General features: G+C 45.2%; 1 protein-coding gene across 1 annotated transcript in view; it reads right to left on the bottom strand.

Moving 5' to 3' along the window:
• The window catches only part of LOC144773624 (transient receptor potential cation channel subfamily M member 2-like), a 536,579-nt gene extending 527,390 nt beyond the window's left edge, over positions 1 to 9,189 (bottom strand). Inside the window, exons 1-2 of the mRNA XM_078658772.1 lie at positions 9,091 to 9,189; positions 5,831 to 5,952 (exon numbers count right to left, since the gene is read on the bottom strand). Coding sequence (XP_078514898.1) covers positions 5,831 to 5,952; positions 9,091 to 9,175 — 207 coding nt within the window. The 5' untranslated portion in view covers positions 9,176 to 9,189. The remainder of the gene's footprint in view (positions 1 to 5,830; positions 5,953 to 9,090) is intronic.
• Between the last annotated feature and the right edge of the window lie 7,125 nt (positions 9,190 to 16,314).

Here is a 16,314-nt window from a genome sequence, read left to right as displayed (position 1 = left end):
CCAGTAAGGAACACTGAAGGATCAACTTTGAATAAATAAATAAATAAAAACTATTTCAAATGAATGTTTGTTTGGACAATAGCTAGCAAAACTGACATTGTAAAATAAATCTATATGTGACTATAGACATGTTTCAGTTACTATTTCATTTGTTTTCTTTCAGTAGTAACTTTTATTTGGTAGATTGTACTGTGATGACTATTTAAAAAAAAAAATCTTATTTATTAAACAGCTTAATAACCATTGGTGGTCAAAACATTTTGAACAATACAGTTGTTACAGTGCACCGTAAAAACACAGAGTCTACATTTACCGTCATTCTTAGAGTGACTACTTCAGCTTGTTATAAAAAAAACTTACGTTACTGCCTCTTCATCTGTTTGCCGGGGTTGAGGGGGCTCACAGATATTGCCCCTGTACTCGTTCCAACTAGACCACACCGCCTCCCACTTCTTGGGGCACCCCCTTGCTATATATACAGTCTTTTCCTGGAGCATGCATCAATCCATGTCCTTTTTCCAATCGCTGATCTTTGGAGGCGCAACCGCCCCCCACATTCTCGCAATGTTCCGCTTCGCCACTGTTTGCCCCAGCATGACCCATATCCTCCCTTTCGCTGGTAGATCCATGGGTTCCCACACATTTAATAGACATCGCTTAGCCTCCATTCGTAGCTCAACCCCCCACACTTCTTGCGTGCAACGAAACGCTCGCCTCCAGTAGGTCTGCAACGATGGGCATTCCCACACTATGTGGATGAAGGTTCCCACCTCCCCACATCCCCTCCTGCAGAGACCCTCCTCACTGGTCCCATCAGCTTCAGCCTAGTGCATGAAATGTAAACCCGATGTAGTATCTTGAGCTGGATGAGTTGCAGCCTGGACGATATGGCTGCCTCCTTAGGGGAGGAAAGCGCACACCCCCACTCCTCCTCATCAATCTCTAATCTGTCCTCCTCCCACTTACTTTTGAGGGCCAAAAGCGGGTCTGGAGAGTTGTTTATTAGCTTTTTATATGTGAGGGAAATCGCGTGCTCCGGAAGGTGACCGTCCAGCAGCCTATCCTCCAGAGGGAGGCTTTTGGGGGAGCGGTCCCAGGTGGAATGTTCTTCTGCAGGGAGTGCCTGACCTGCAGGTAACGAAAATATTCTGTTTGCGCGAGTTCGTATGTGTTTTGGAGTGAGGCAAAGGACTTGACCCCATCCGAACCCCATAGGTCTCTAACTTGGGAGATGCCAATTAGGTCCCAGTTTCGAAACCCCTTGGTGCGGCCCAGATTGCCTAGCTTCTCAGAGAACCAAACATTTTCAGTTTTCCATTTCCTGGCAGAGTTTTCAGCAATTTCATGTTTGTTATAGCTACTTATACCATGCCTTGATCTGTAAATGCCACAGACACAAGCCCCTCATAAAACATCGTATTTACAGGTTATAGATCGCATAAAATGTGAATAAAGATTTGAACACCACATTTTATTTCCCAGGTACACTGTTACACAAACACTCAGTTTACATTGTTTTACAATTTTAACAAAATGTGTAAGCTGTTTAGTTGCATTTGTTCTAGCATAAATTTCGCATATAATGTAACAAAATGCACATTTTTATGGGATCATTTGAATGCAGTTTTAAAGAGTTTCTAAACAACACATTATCTGAAAGCCTACTACTTAAATACATAGGCTGTTTCCCACATTTTGACAGAGTTTATCCTGGGTCAGTTTTTTTTGTCAGAGTACAGCCCTTTTTGCACTCGTCTTTAAATAAGAAAATATAGGTTTTTGTATAGATGCTGTGTGTGGGAAATGTTGCAGCACTGTCAACCATGGTAACCTTGTCTATTTCTAAAAACAGAGCTGCCCAGTGAGATCTTTTCATAAAGTATGGATATGTGTTAAAAAGAACAGTCAGAGATCTTGCTATCCTAATCTTGATAGGAAGCATGTCAATTCGCAAAACACCTAAAACGTATTTCTTGGCATATTTATGTTTTCTTAAGAAGTCATGAATCTGAAAAAATGTGTACGTTATTTCAGAAATTTCAAGATAAATAAAATCTCTCTGGCACTATTGATTTGATATCACATTGTCACACACAGAAAATACTAAAATATTCATATTCGCCTCCACTTCCTTTTTTGATGTGATACAGGTAGACCCCAATGCCTTAATGCTTTTTTTCCTGTTAGTACCAGTGTTTTTGTGGTACACTGTTCCTTCCTGGGGAAGCTTTTTCATTTTTTCAATTAAAGCAGTTGCCACAACACCCCCCACACCATGTAGAATTATTAAAAAAAAGTTGCTGTCAAGTCACAGTCTTAAATGAAGCTTAACAATCACCTTCCTGTATTTAAAGGCCACTGGCTCAGATTGGTCATTAAATATCATGATGGCCAGGGTATTAAAGTGGCTCTTAGAAATATGTTTGTACTCAGGCTTACTACGGTATATTGAATAAAAATAAGTGTGGTATTGTCCCCCATCACCTACACACATCTTAGCAAGGGTTACTAACTATCATGTACCATCTGTGATTCTATGATATTGCTACATGCCTAGAGAGCACAGAACCTACATGACTATCGGGACACCAAGGATCTATTGGCCCAGTGATTTATATATGCTGTACTATTCCTGAAACCCTGCTTCATTGTGCTCTACAAATAAACTCAGTATCAAGCTGTAGAGTTCCGAAAAATACCTTCCTTATGATGTTGACTAAAGATAGCTGAATATCTGAATATGTTTTAATGCGGACTACAGACTTGTTGATTGCATCGATCACACTTTCAATAACGGAGAATACCCGTTATGAAATCCCACGCGGAGTGGCTCGACCTTCAGTTTGGGCTCAGTGGTAAACTTAGTAGTAAATTTATTCTGCATGCATGGATACTGGAGTTAAGTGAGATCAACCTCCTAGTCTTCTTCTTGGTCTACCGGCCAAGCCAATTTCAGAGTAAAATATGATTGCTTGGGAACATGTCTTCGAAGAGTGGAAAGCTAAGGTGATATAAAATGACTAGTCTCCATATTTTGGTTCTTCTTTGTGAAGTCCTGAACTCACATGTCCTTTGGAGACATAGCCAATATACCCAAATATTAAGTTTCTCTGGCCGTCCCGTCCATTTGACTGAAGCTCCTTTCGTTGCTCCAATATCTTTCCATTGTAAAACCTTTTCAAACATGCAGAACACGTAACTTTTGTTGTAAAAGATACCCGTAATACCTTCACTGTTGTACTTTTTTAAGTAGTAAACATATACACCTTATTTAGGCCCACGTTTTGCCCTTATAAATATTTAATTGTAAAAAAAAAATGACTGGAAATAGGAGGGAGTTGGCTGCAGCACCAGATCCATAACTATTATGTGAACTGGGAGCCTCCTTTTGCCAGGCCTGCAAGGGGGTGATTGTCCCCAAACAAACAGTTTTCATCTGTCCATGGATTATGGATCTGTTTGTTTCCTGGTAAGAAAGCTGTCAAGTTTCTTTTCAAAATCTTTAAAAAAGCATCACTATGACAGTAGGGAAAATAGATCCCACTCAAGAGGATTTTGTGTTCTAAGGTGGTGTAGGAGTTGCCCACCAGTGGGGTAAAGAGGGGGTAAGTGACAAGAGTGGAATTTTCCAAACTCGATCCCTTGTGTCTCCTTACTTGGACGTGGCAGACCTGCTCTGACGGTTGTGACCCTTCAAGAGTCTCCAACACAGAGAAAGTGCCATTATTATTATTATTATTATTGTGTCTTTTGTAAAGCACACAGCTACCCCAACGGGGTGTCCCGGCGCTGATTGATTTAACAGAAAGATCTCTCAAAGCATAGAATTACAGGCGAAATAGGAACGTTTTTAGAGCACGACGGAATTCGGGTTCTGTCTTGCTCATGCGCAAGTCAAATGGCAGTTTGTTCCATCTTTGGGCAGCACGTAATTCAAAAGTTTTGCCTCCTGAACAAGCTTTTTTGAATCTGGGGGTAGCCAGTAAAGATTTGGTGTTAGAGCGAAGGGCTCTCGCATTGAAGTAGGGGCGTAGAATGGATCTAAGGTGAGCAGACCCATTGCCCTGCGTGGTTCGATACGCTAGTGTCATTGCTTTAAACTCAATGCGTTTGCTCACGGGTAACCAATGCAGTTCACGTAGATATGGGGAGATGTGCTGCCTACGTGGGAGGCCCCCAATCAAGCGAGCAGCGGCGTTTTGTACCCTTTGGAGTTTGTGGCAAAGGCCAGTGGATAAACCTAGGTAAAGTCCATTGGCATAGTCCAGATGAGAGATTATTAACGCATGGACTATCGTTTTCCTGTTAGCGGAGGGCAAATAATTTATGAGTTTTTTCAAGATTTTAATCTTAGAGAAACAGGCTGCTGAAACTGATTGGACCTGACACTCAAATGATAACTGATGGTCCCAACGGACTCCGAGGTTTCTAACGGAGTCCTTGGGGGTAGGGGCTTGGCTCAGATCTTCCGGCCACCATAAATTTGAATTTAGTGGGGAAGGCTGGTTGAAAAAAAGCACTTCAGTTTTACCTGCGTTCAGTTTAAAAAAATTAAGATCCATCCATTTGGCGATCTCTCTGAGGCAGGTTTTAAGGGGATCAAAAGTAAAAAGGGAGGGCTCCTCAAAAGTAAAGAGCAGCTGAATGTCGTCGGCATAAGACGTTGTTTTAATGCCTGACCGAGAAATCATATCCGCTAGAGGAGCAAAATGCACATTAAATAAAAGGGGGCTTAATGAGGAGCCTTGAGGAACACCCCATTTCAATGGCCTAGCTATAGAAGCAAAGGGAGGGGTGTGGACCTGTTGCCATAGAAAACAAAAGATTCTTCTCTTTAATGCAATCATTTTTCAGTAATTAGGAATTTGCAGGAAGGATGATTATTCATGGGAAGGGTGAAGTTGTACACAACTACACCTTTGACCCTGATGTTGCTGGTTGTGGGTGACATTTAGGTACATCCCTAGTCAATCAGGGAACACTAGAAGCATGTGTTACTTTAAAGAGGTTATGCACTGTTGCCTTGAAACTGGATGAATAATAGGGGATGGAATAGTAAAGATTAACATAGACATAGGGCAAAGGTCCAGGACAATATATTACTAGTAGATACAAGTGTAAGTCTACCTATTGTTGACGCTACTGGAATGAAAAAAATGCCAGTTGCATAAACCATAAAATCACAAAAGGACCAATTATGACCATTAAGAACTCCTATAAAAGAGAAAGGATGACATGAACACCAACAAAATAGGCAGATAAGAGACTCTAGCATAGATATTCATGCAAAGTCATCTTAACTAAGACCAGGCCCCAGTGACCCAAAACAAACATAAGAGATTCCAGCAGCTGATATTGAGCAGTGATAATATAATCAGGTCTAGCAGCTAGTAACCAAAGGAAGAGATGTAAGAAATAGGCAGCAGAGGTACCATAATCAATCATCCTGCACAAAGATAAAAAACGCCAGCAGCAATTAACCCACAAAAGCATAACCAAGACTTGCCATCAATGACCTGACACATAGAGATTAAGAGATGTCATCACTAACTGCTACAAGATGCCACACTACAAGCAGTCTTGCCACCACTGACTGAACAAAGAGACAAGAGATACCACCTGTAGATACTACATGATACCGTACCCATAATTAGCAATCAGTGACCAAACAAGGATCCAGATTCCTGAAGAAGATACTGATCAATGATACGATTACCAAGATAATAGATTAGTAGTTTCACTTTCTAATCAACCCAGGTGCCAGGCCACATAGAAATGAATGACTCTGAGAGGATTCAGGGACATATTAGAACCTTTGCGCTTCTCTCACCTTCCAGTTCCATTCACTGTTGAATATGTCGCTTTTTGCTATATCCAGGTGGTTCCATAACACAGCCAGTTTGAGCTGGTAAGCCCAGTTCTCATTGCCCATGTGATCCATGCTTTGTGATGCTGCAAAGAAACAGGTGACCAACAGGTTGACATGCAAGTGACATTCCAGTTTGGGTACCAACATTTACATGCAACTGTAGCAGATATCCATTAAGTACAGATCAACTAAGAAATGCCTGACAAGCTTAGAGAGAGGTTTATAGTAAGACCTAACAAGCAGAAAGAATTTGGCACAGATACGCTTTTTTTTATCATGACAATAGTAATAGTGAACATAACTGTTTACTTATATGAAATTTAACAGACACAGTCTGAACTAAATTTGCCCTGTAGGTTGTGTGAGGAATAAGCCATCTCCATGGCTACTTTTTTAATCCTCTAAGCAGCCCCTGTGCATAACCTAATTCCAAAAGAAGTGGCTGCCCTTTTGAACTGCACTTAGACCTATTAAAGCATGGAATGTAACAATCATTAAATAGCCATGCCTATTTTAGATGGTTTTGTGGTTCTATGCATATTTCTTAAGTGAAAATGTTTAAGTAAAGCAGCATAAAAACACTATCCTTCACGTCCTTCCAGAATGCTATGTACATTCCATACAATCCCTATTAAGCACATCAGATGCAGCAGGTTTACAATATTATGGGTTTTCATGAGTCTCTGCTGTCCCCAGGAAGATAGCCTAGCCCAGTAAGGAAGATAGCCTGGCCCAGTAAGGAACAGGCCTCCTGATCAGTGAAGAGATCAGAGGGTGTCAACATACATTTGAGAGTATCTTGGCCACCGTACGCGGCCCACTCTGAGCTACCCACACATTGTGCCTCACAAAGCTGGAGGATAGTTTGCTTATTCCTATTAGAAATGATGTCAGCTGAGGTGATCGAATCCTGAAGCTTCAAGTCTGGGACAGGGGTGATAGGAATGGGCAGCCCCTCCACCATTCAGCATCTTCTAAGTAAGTGTGACAAAGACAATGACACTGGTCAGATTCTTCAATAGTTTATATCCACACCATCAGCACATCATGAAATCAAGTAGAATGCACTGTCTCTCCTCAAAGCTTCCACTTCTCAGCCAAAAACTGCCCCATATTCTAGCAGCGGGAGGGCAAGAACAGAACAAACCAAATGGGAAGTAGGGGAGGGTATAAACAAAGATTAAAATGATGGCCTGTGCTTAGAACCTCACATTTAGTAGCTTATAATAATTTGTCTAACATCTAGAGCTATTTCCCTTTTTTGTTTTTGTTAATAAAATTTGACTGACAGCAAATTTGCCAGCAGCTAACTTATCTCATTTGATCCCCCCATCAAAACGTTACGTAAATTGGTCAAAGGGAGTCAACGTTTATTTTGTATGGGGAAATACATTTTGTGAGACACACACTGACATCTCATGTTACTATTTCTAGACCGAAGTTCCATCTGAATAGATCTTTTTTGTTAATTGATGAAATTCACTCAAGTTATTTTGAGACAAAGAACATTTTGGAACTTCAGTTTGAAAATAAATGTAATAGATGGAGATGACTTCCTGTCTGCACACAAGCAGAGTTGTTTAACAAACCATCTTGGAGTGGTTGGAGGAGGAGAAGAGTGATTGTTCTCGCCTTCTTTATAAGTTTCACAAACCAGACATTTCTATTCATAAACTACATGCTGCAAATTTTTGGGCAGCATTTGACAGGGCAAGATAATCACAGTTTCACCAGAAAGGATGAGGCTACAACCTCCCTTGATCAGAAAAAGGTGTTGGGGCCACCAGCCTTGATCCAGAGTTTGTGAAACAGGGCTGTTGGCAATGAGAGAGTCATGACCAAGCAAAGTAAATTCATGAACAGGAAGCTTCATCTCAGGGATCATGACCAGCCGTGGGTCACAACAGGTTCATAAAATGTGCAAAAAATTATTTAAAAAGATAGGAACATATTTACAAGAGAATTGCGGAGTGTGGTGTTAAGTCAAAATTGCTAACGCTGTGCTCCGCTATTCTGACCTATTTACTAGAATGCGGTGCACCCCTGCATTTCCCTTAGCGCTAAATTTAGCTGCCCAACGCCAATGCAGGCACCATTGAACCATAGTGCAAGGGTGCCTGCGATGCGGTGGAGGATTGTTCGTGTACAGGAAGGTTTCTTTTCCTGCACATAAACAATCAGTAATTGTGATTTGTAACTTCTATGTGTGTGGCTTTATGCAGCACACATAGTAGCTGCAGCTCTTCCTTTTTCAATGATTGTATAAGTACAGGAAGGGACACCTTCCTGCATATGAACAATCACTAGGGGCAATTTGCTGTTTCTATGTGTGCTGCATTCTGCAAACAGCAAAAACAAGGAGAAATTCATAATTTTCTCCTCGTTTGGCCATGTTAAGATCAGGTTTTCCTGGTCTAATTCTTAGCGCTGCCTCCTATTAATGCCACCCTTGTAAATAGGCAATGGTGTTGTAGCTGAATGCAACCGCAACTTCCATTGCCCACCCTTTTCACTCCAAGTGCTCCATGAAAGGGGGCCTTATTCACAAGGCGGCGTTAAGCCACAGTAAGTGGCTTAACAATGCCTTTTAAATAAGGCAAAGGGCTTATCGCCACCAGAACATCACATGAACTGACGTTCTGAAGGCGATAAGCTCTTATAAATATACCCCATAGTATCTAAACTGAAAAAAAGCATTTAAAAAAAACCTGCATTATGTAACATTATAACTGAGACATAGGAAAAACAATACTCTTGTGCAATTATAGCTATACGCACTGCTGCACTCTAGCAAAACCTAAGCTGAAAACGAAATTTAACGAAGCACAGATATAACAACATTAGGGTGTGGGTAGAGCTGCTACCCATAATACGTGTTTGTGTTTTTTTTTTTTCATTGGCTCCTACTTTTGTTCTTATTACACATGTCATTTGACACATGTAATATGCCATATAATCATATGGGTCTGGTGGCTCATTTTACTAACACACCCACTTCAGAAACCTGACTTCATGGCTGCAGGTTCAAATCCTGGTGAGTCTACTCATCCTTTCATTCTAGCGAGGTCAATAAAATGAGTACCACTGGGTTGGGCAACAATAAACACTTGTTATTCAGCACCAAGAAACCCCAAGCCATGAACATGTGCTTTACAAATATGTGTGTTGTTGTGTTAGATGTTATGGAAGTTGTGCAGTGTGCCAGTGAAGCCTTTCCCAACCTTTCATGAGGGCACGGAGCATAGCGACATCCATGTCCTGCGCGCCGTCCTTGTCCTCCCTGAAGATGGTGAGCAGCCGACTCATGCGCACAATGTCTTGGATCTGGAAAATGAAGAAAACATCTTTGGATAATCTCTAATATGCACACTGTCATAGACTGAGAAGATCAGCCATCCTTAACAGAAAGTTTTAAAAGAGTGGTTGACGATCAAGAGATATCCTATTCACATCATATATTATGACAGCGTTCCTGCCTCCATGACTCACGCATGAGGGACAGTGGCACAGAAGAACAACCCTCCACGTCTTGCTGGAGTAGCAACATGGACAACCTAAATGTACATGCTGGACATGGTGTCAGCATCATTCCGTAAGGAGGGAGTGCTATGTCATTGCATGACAGACAGATTGTAACCACATATTTCCGGGCTGTGAGCACCATGGAGGTACACAATGAGCATGTCCAGGGAGTGCCACAGACCTAGAGCTGATCACTGTCAGGTTTTTAACCCAGGAGAGTGTCCTTCAGTGATATGATGGATGTTTGAATTGTTGGGCCCTAGTGATGCTGCAGTTGGAAACTGTTTGCTTTGACATTTGCCAGGAGCACCTGACAACTAATTTCCACCATAGATTCACTTTTTGTTATGATGTGTTCAATTTTCAAACTTTTTCAAGCAAAGGAGAAGAACAAGGCCTCAGTTCGGATGATGCATTAGTGGCTGCCAACAACAGAGGCTGCTGTTGACCTTAGGATCTTTCTAGGAATGGTGAATTGTATTACTGAATATGGAGGACATGAATCTCCTGGTACAACAATATTGTGGATAAAGTATCGAAAAGTAAGCGCATAGTATAGATTTTCAATTCCTTTAAAAAAAAAATATTTAAAACTCTTTTTATTGAGGTTGAAGACCAAACAGTGGCCAACGTAGTCGCACATCAGGGTTACAAAGGTGCACAGTAGATCATACAGGGTGTACATCCTTACATCAATATCGTGGCAACAAGACTGCAATACAGTGAATCACTTATACCTCTACCTCAAGTACCGATCGTCGAGGCTGTGGGGGTTCACAAATGTTACCTCTGTAATCATTCCATTTATCCAATACCTCTCCCCATTTTTTAGGGCACCCCCGGGCTGGGTACACCGTTCTTTCCTGGCGCATGCACCAGTCCATGTCCCGTTTCCATTCGGTGAGTCTTGGTGATGTGACTGCCCCCCAGTGTATCGCAATGTTACGCTTAGCTACCACCTGACCAAGCGTTACCCAGAGCCTTCCCCTCGCCGGCAGGTCCGTTGGCTCCCAGATGTTCAAGTTGCAACGCTTCACCTCAGGGCGCAACCCTACCACCCAAACATCCTGCATACATCGTACCACCTTTGCCCAATAGGTCTGCAGTACCGGACACTCCCATATCAGGTGGAAGAAGGAGCCAACCATCCCGCACCCACTCCTACAACCATCATCCTCACATCTACCCATTCTTTTCAGCCTGTTGCTTGAAATGTACCCTCTGTGTAAAATCTTTAATTGTATGAGCCGTAGCCTGGATGAGATAGCCACCTCCTTAGGGGAGGCCAGCGCACCCCTCCACTCCTCCTCGTCGATTTCCAGACCGTCCACCTCCCACCTCCCTTTACGGCCCAAAAGTAAGTCAGGGAGATTACTGATCAATTTCTTGTAAGTGAGTGAGATTGTCTGTTCCTGTATGTGCCCATCTAGCAGCCTATCCTCCAAGGGGGAGGCTTGTGGGGGCATCGTACCATGTGGGATGTTCTTTTGAAGGGAGTGCCTGACCTGCAGGTACCTAAAGTACTCAGTGTTTGCGATGTCAAATGTATTTTGTATGGATGTGAAGGATTTAAACCCGCCAGAGTCCCAGAAATCTTTGACCTGAGAGATACCAATGAGGTCCCAGTTCCGGAACCCCTTGGTGCGACTCAGGAGGCCCAGCCGCTCAGAGACCCAGAGTGTGGTGGCCATAGTGAAAGTGTTAAACCAACCCATCTTACGTTGGACAATGTGCCACAGTTGCACTGAGTGACAAGTCGGCCCTGTAAGTTCGTATCTGGCGGGCCTTGAATAAATGGCTGCTTCAAAGCCCCCACCCCCCGGTAGGAGCCACCTGTCCATTCCGTACCCAGGGTCGTTGCCGTCACAGTAGGTACCTTGATTAATAGCCGAAAGATGTGCGGCCCAATAGTACCTGTGGATATCGGGTAGGGCAATCCCTCCATTGTACCACCCAAGAGTTAGTTTCTGCAGGGCTACTCGGGGAGCACCAGACCACAGGAGGTTTCTCTGCGCCGGCTCAATAGCTGCGAAGTATGATGACGGTACAAGATCTGGGTAGTTTTGCAGGGCGTAGAGGAACCTGGGCAGCAACATCATTTTAAATAGTGCCGCCCGGCCTAACAGGGACACGGGGAGCTTTTGCCAGGTGGCGGAGTCACGCCTGAGCCGCTGAAGGGGCGGGAGTAGGTTCCTGTCGTACATAGCGGCCTTGTCCTTGGAGACAAAGACGCCCAAGTATGTGAAGCCCTCAGTGAGCACAGGGGGGCTACTGTGAAGAACGTAATGGAGTGACTTACTCCAGTTGATACTATACCCGGAATTCCTACCAAAGTTTGTAAAAATGTCAAGCACTACAATTAGCGACCTCCGGGGCCGTGAGAGGTATAGGAGGGTGTCGTTGGCGTACAACGAGATCCTGTCCTCCCAGCAGTCTGCCCACCAAAGCCCCTTTAGGGAAGCATCTTGTCTGATCCAGGTGGCCAGTGGCTCAAGGGATAGGGCAAACAGAAGGGGCGAGAGCGGGCACCCCTGGCGTGTCCCCCTCTCGAGGGTGAAGGCCTCTGAGACTTTGTTGCTTACGACCACCTGGGCTAGTGGCTCTGAGTAGAGGAGCCTCACCCAGGAAATGAAACTTGGGCCAAAACCCATTTTACGAAGGACCGCCATCATGTATGGCCATTCAAGGGTGTCGAACGCCATTGTGGCATCGAGCGATACCACTACCGCATCTTCTCGTATCGTATGGCATCTCCCCATCACTCCATTGAGTCAACGGAGATTAAGTGCTGTGTTACGTGGGCATGAATCCCGATTGGTCCAGATGGACCAATGTGGTGAGGACCGGCTGGAGTCTATTGGCCAAGACTTTCGCTAATATCTTGGGTTCTGCGTTCAACAGGGAGATAGGCCTATATGAGGCACAAAACTCCCTTGGTTTCCCCTCCTTAGGAATTGCCACGATCGTGGCCAGTCGTTGGTCGCGGGGCAGTGTCCCCTTGGATTTACTTTCGTCAAACATTCGCTTAAGGTAGGGGCTGATGCCATCAGGTTTGAGCTTGTAGAGCTCAATCGGAAGGCCGTTGGGCCCAGGCGCCTTACCGGGACGGAGATCTCCGATTGCTCGCTCCACCTCTGCCGTGGTGAGCGGCGCCTCCAGGAGGTCGCGCTCCACGTCGGAGAGGGCCGGCATCCTCAGGTCCGCTAATAATGCAACTGAGTCTTCCTCCGGGCGATCCGACCCCCTGCTATACACTGTTTGGAAATGACGGGCGAATTCAGCGACATTGTGGTGCGGTTCAGTAACTATAGTGCCCTCTGCTGTTCGAAGCTCAGCCACCACCTTACTGACCTGTTGCTTTTTGTCAAGCCAGGCCAGGAGCTTACCCGCTTTGTCTCCCTGGTCGTATATCCTGCCCTCCCTAGTGGTGGCCATCTTTTTAGCTGCCTCTATCACAATTGCCTGGTACTCCGCGGTCTTAAGGGACAGCCTGTGGCAGGCCCGGGGTGTATCCTCTCTACGCCTCCCCTCCTCCAGCGTCCCAAGGTCGGCCTCGACCGTAGCCAACTGCGCCTCCCTGTCTTTGCGCCGGCCAGCAATTGCCGAAAGGGCCTCACCTCTGAGGACCGATTTAAAGGCTTCCCATAGCATCGTTGCTTTCGAAATAATTAGCTATCGAGATGGCTTACGGAGGTCCTCATTCCGGAGATACCAGGCATTAAAATGTAAATGTGTGTTTGCGTCGGGTGTGCCAGACGCCACACATCCGTGAGGCCAAATGTCTCAAGGAAGTCCTCTAGCCATCTCTGCCCCCGGGGTATGTCCCTGGGCGGATACCTGTCCAGTGTGCCCGAAACTACAGCGTTGAAGTCACCCCCTATGAATAACTTCCCGTCTGGGAGGGAAAGGAGGAGTTTACCCAGGTCAGTGTATGCCTGCTTCAGAAGACCCGGCGGGATATATGTGGAGACCAGCGCCATACTATGCCCCTCCCATTTCCCTAAGCCTGTCACAAAGCGACCCTGCGGATCCGTTGCAATATGATCTGGAAGGAAGGGGAAGGTACGTCGGGGAAGGTACGTCGGAGAAGTATACCCACTCCCCGGGACCCCCTGGTGAAGCCTGAGTGCACTGTCAAGGAGTAACCACACCTATTTAAGGCGTGGTAGGTGTTGCCTAGTAAGTGTGTCTCCTGTAGCAATACTGCGTCAGGCAGGTGGCGCTTAACGAACTGTAATACCATAGTTCATTTGAGCTTGTCCCCCAGCCCATTAACGTTCCAGCTCAGTATCTTGAGGCTCTTGTCCCATTTCTTAGCCATATCCACGTTTCACTGCCGGCTTTGTCCCTGGAAGTCCTGCATGTCCCGTGACCTTCTTCAAACCCCTCAAGTGCGACCAGAAAAACAATTCCCCCCCCTCCCCAACTCCCCTCCACCCCTCCTCATCCCCCCCTGACTTGCACAAAAACAACTAAACAGTGTTGGTGTGTCCGGCCAAAAAAGCCCCCCCTCACCCCAACTCCCCACCCGTCTTCCCCCCTCCCGCCCCACCCCCTTCCCCCCCTTAATTTCAACCAACCAGTTCTCGGAGTCCCCTTCTAGTCCAAAGGAACTCATCCCCCCCTAACAATCCCCTCCACCCTGCTCCCTGCTCCGTAGGTTTCAAAATACCCACAACCCCAATTAGCAGAGCGCCTTTCGCCCAACCCCAACCCGGGACTGAGGTAAACCATCCCCTCCCGAGCAACTCTGGTAGGGGAAATGTGTGCCGGCCCCAACTCCAGCCGCCGCCACGGCCCCGCCCCCTCTTCAGTATGGTACCCTCATCCTTGGAGCACCAGTGGTACAATAACAAAGGCAAATTGTCGCTGGGCAAAGTTGTGCGCCACCCCCGGACCGAGTCAAAGATTGACAATCCGCACCCTTACAATATACATTACAGTTCGGTAGGGTCTGGTCCTGTGGGCACCATCTCCAGCATGCAGCTGTGTCACGGAGAGTGTCCCACCTTGGACTGGCCGATCTTTAGCGCCACGAACGCAAGCATGTAACCTGCTAAAGACTGGATTTCACCTTGAATGATGGAACAAAAGCACTTAACCTGCTAAAGACTGGATCTCACCTTGAGTGATGGAAGAAAAGCACTTAACCTGCTAAAGACTGGATCTCACCTTGAGTGATGGAACACAAGCACCGACTCTGCTACAGACTGGATCTCACCTTGAGTGATGGAACACAAGCATGAAACCTGCTAAAGACTGGATCTCACCTTGAGTGATGGAACACAAGCATGAAACCTGCTAAAGACTGGATCTCACCTTGAGTGATGGAACACAAGCATGAAACCTGCTAAAGACTGGATCTCACCTTGAGTGATGGAACACAAGCATGAAACCTGATAAAGACTTGATCTCGCCTTGAGTGATGAAACACAAGCATGAAACCTGCTAAAGACTGGATCTCACCTTGAGTGATGGAACACAAGCATGTAACCTGCTAAAGACTGGATCTCACCTTGAATGATGGAACAAAAGCCCTTAACCTGCTAAAGACTGGATCTCACCTTGAGTGATGGAACACAAGCATGAAACCTGATAAAGACTGGATCTCACCTTGAGTGATGGAACACAAGCATGAAACCTGCTAAAGACTGTGTCTCACCTTGAGTGATGGAACACAAGCATGAAACCTGCTAAAGACTGGATCTCACCTTGAGTGATGGAAGAAAAGCACTTAACCTGCTAAAGACTGGATCTCACCTTGAGTGATGGAAGAAAAGCACTTAACATGCTAAAGACTGGATCTCACCTTGAGTGATGGAAGAAAAGCACTTAACATGCTAAAGACTGGATCTCACCTTGAGTGATGGAAGAAAAGCACTTAACCTGCTATAGGGTGGATCTCACCTTGACTGATGGAACAAAATCACTTAACCTCCTAAAGACTGGATCTCACCTTGAGTGATGGAACACAAGCATGAAACCTGCTAAAGACTGTGTCTCACCTTGAGTGATGGAACACAAGCATGAAACCTGCTAAAGACTGGATCTCACCTTGAGTGATGGAAGAAAAGCACTTAACCTGCTAAAGACTGGATCTCACCTTGAGTGATGGAAGAAAAGCACTTAACATGCTAAAGACTGGATCTCACCTTGAGTGATGGAAGAAAAGCACTTAACCTGCTATAGGGTGGATCTCACCTTGACTGATGGAACAAAATCACTTAACCTCCTAAAGACTGGATCTCATCTTGAGTGATGGAAGAAAAGCACTTAACCTGCTATAGGCTGGATCTCACATTGAGTGATGGAACACAAGCACCGAATCTGCTAAAGACTGGATCTCACCTTGAGTGATGGAAGAAAAGCACTTAACCTGCTAAAGACTGGATCTCACCTTGAGTGATTTAAGAAAAGCACTTAACCTGCTATAGGCTGGATCTCACATTGAGTGATGGAACACAAGCACCGAATCTGCTAAAGACTGGATCTCACCTTGAGTGATGGAAGAAAAGCACTTAACCTGCTATAGGGTGGATCCCACCTTGAGTGATGGAACACAAGCACCGAATCTGCTAAAGACTGGATCTCACCTTGAGTGATGGAAGAAAAGCACTTAACCTGCTAAAGACTGGATCTCACCTTGAGTGATGGAACACAAGCACCGAATCTGCTAAAGACTGGATCTCACCTTGAGTCATGGAACATAACACCTGTCCTGTGAATGGCTGAACCCTACTGTGAGTGAATGGACTGGAGTGTACATCCAACTACAAGCTAGGCTTCCTCTTGATTGACTGAACTAAAATACCTGTCCAGCTCAGGGCAGAGGCTCATCTTGAGTGACGGAACTAACGTATGTGTCCAGCTCTGGACTGTGCCTCTCATTGAATAACAGTGAAAAACATGCTTCCAACTGTGTA

Source organism: Lissotriton helveticus, chromosome 8 (assembly GCF_964261635.1).
Source record: "Lissotriton helveticus chromosome 8, aLisHel1.1, whole genome shotgun sequence".
NCBI lineage: Eukaryota > Metazoa > Chordata > Amphibia > Caudata > Salamandridae > Lissotriton > Lissotriton helveticus.
The sequence above is the reverse complement of the archived record's forward strand: the minus strand, read 5'-3'. Positions and strand labels throughout refer to the sequence as shown.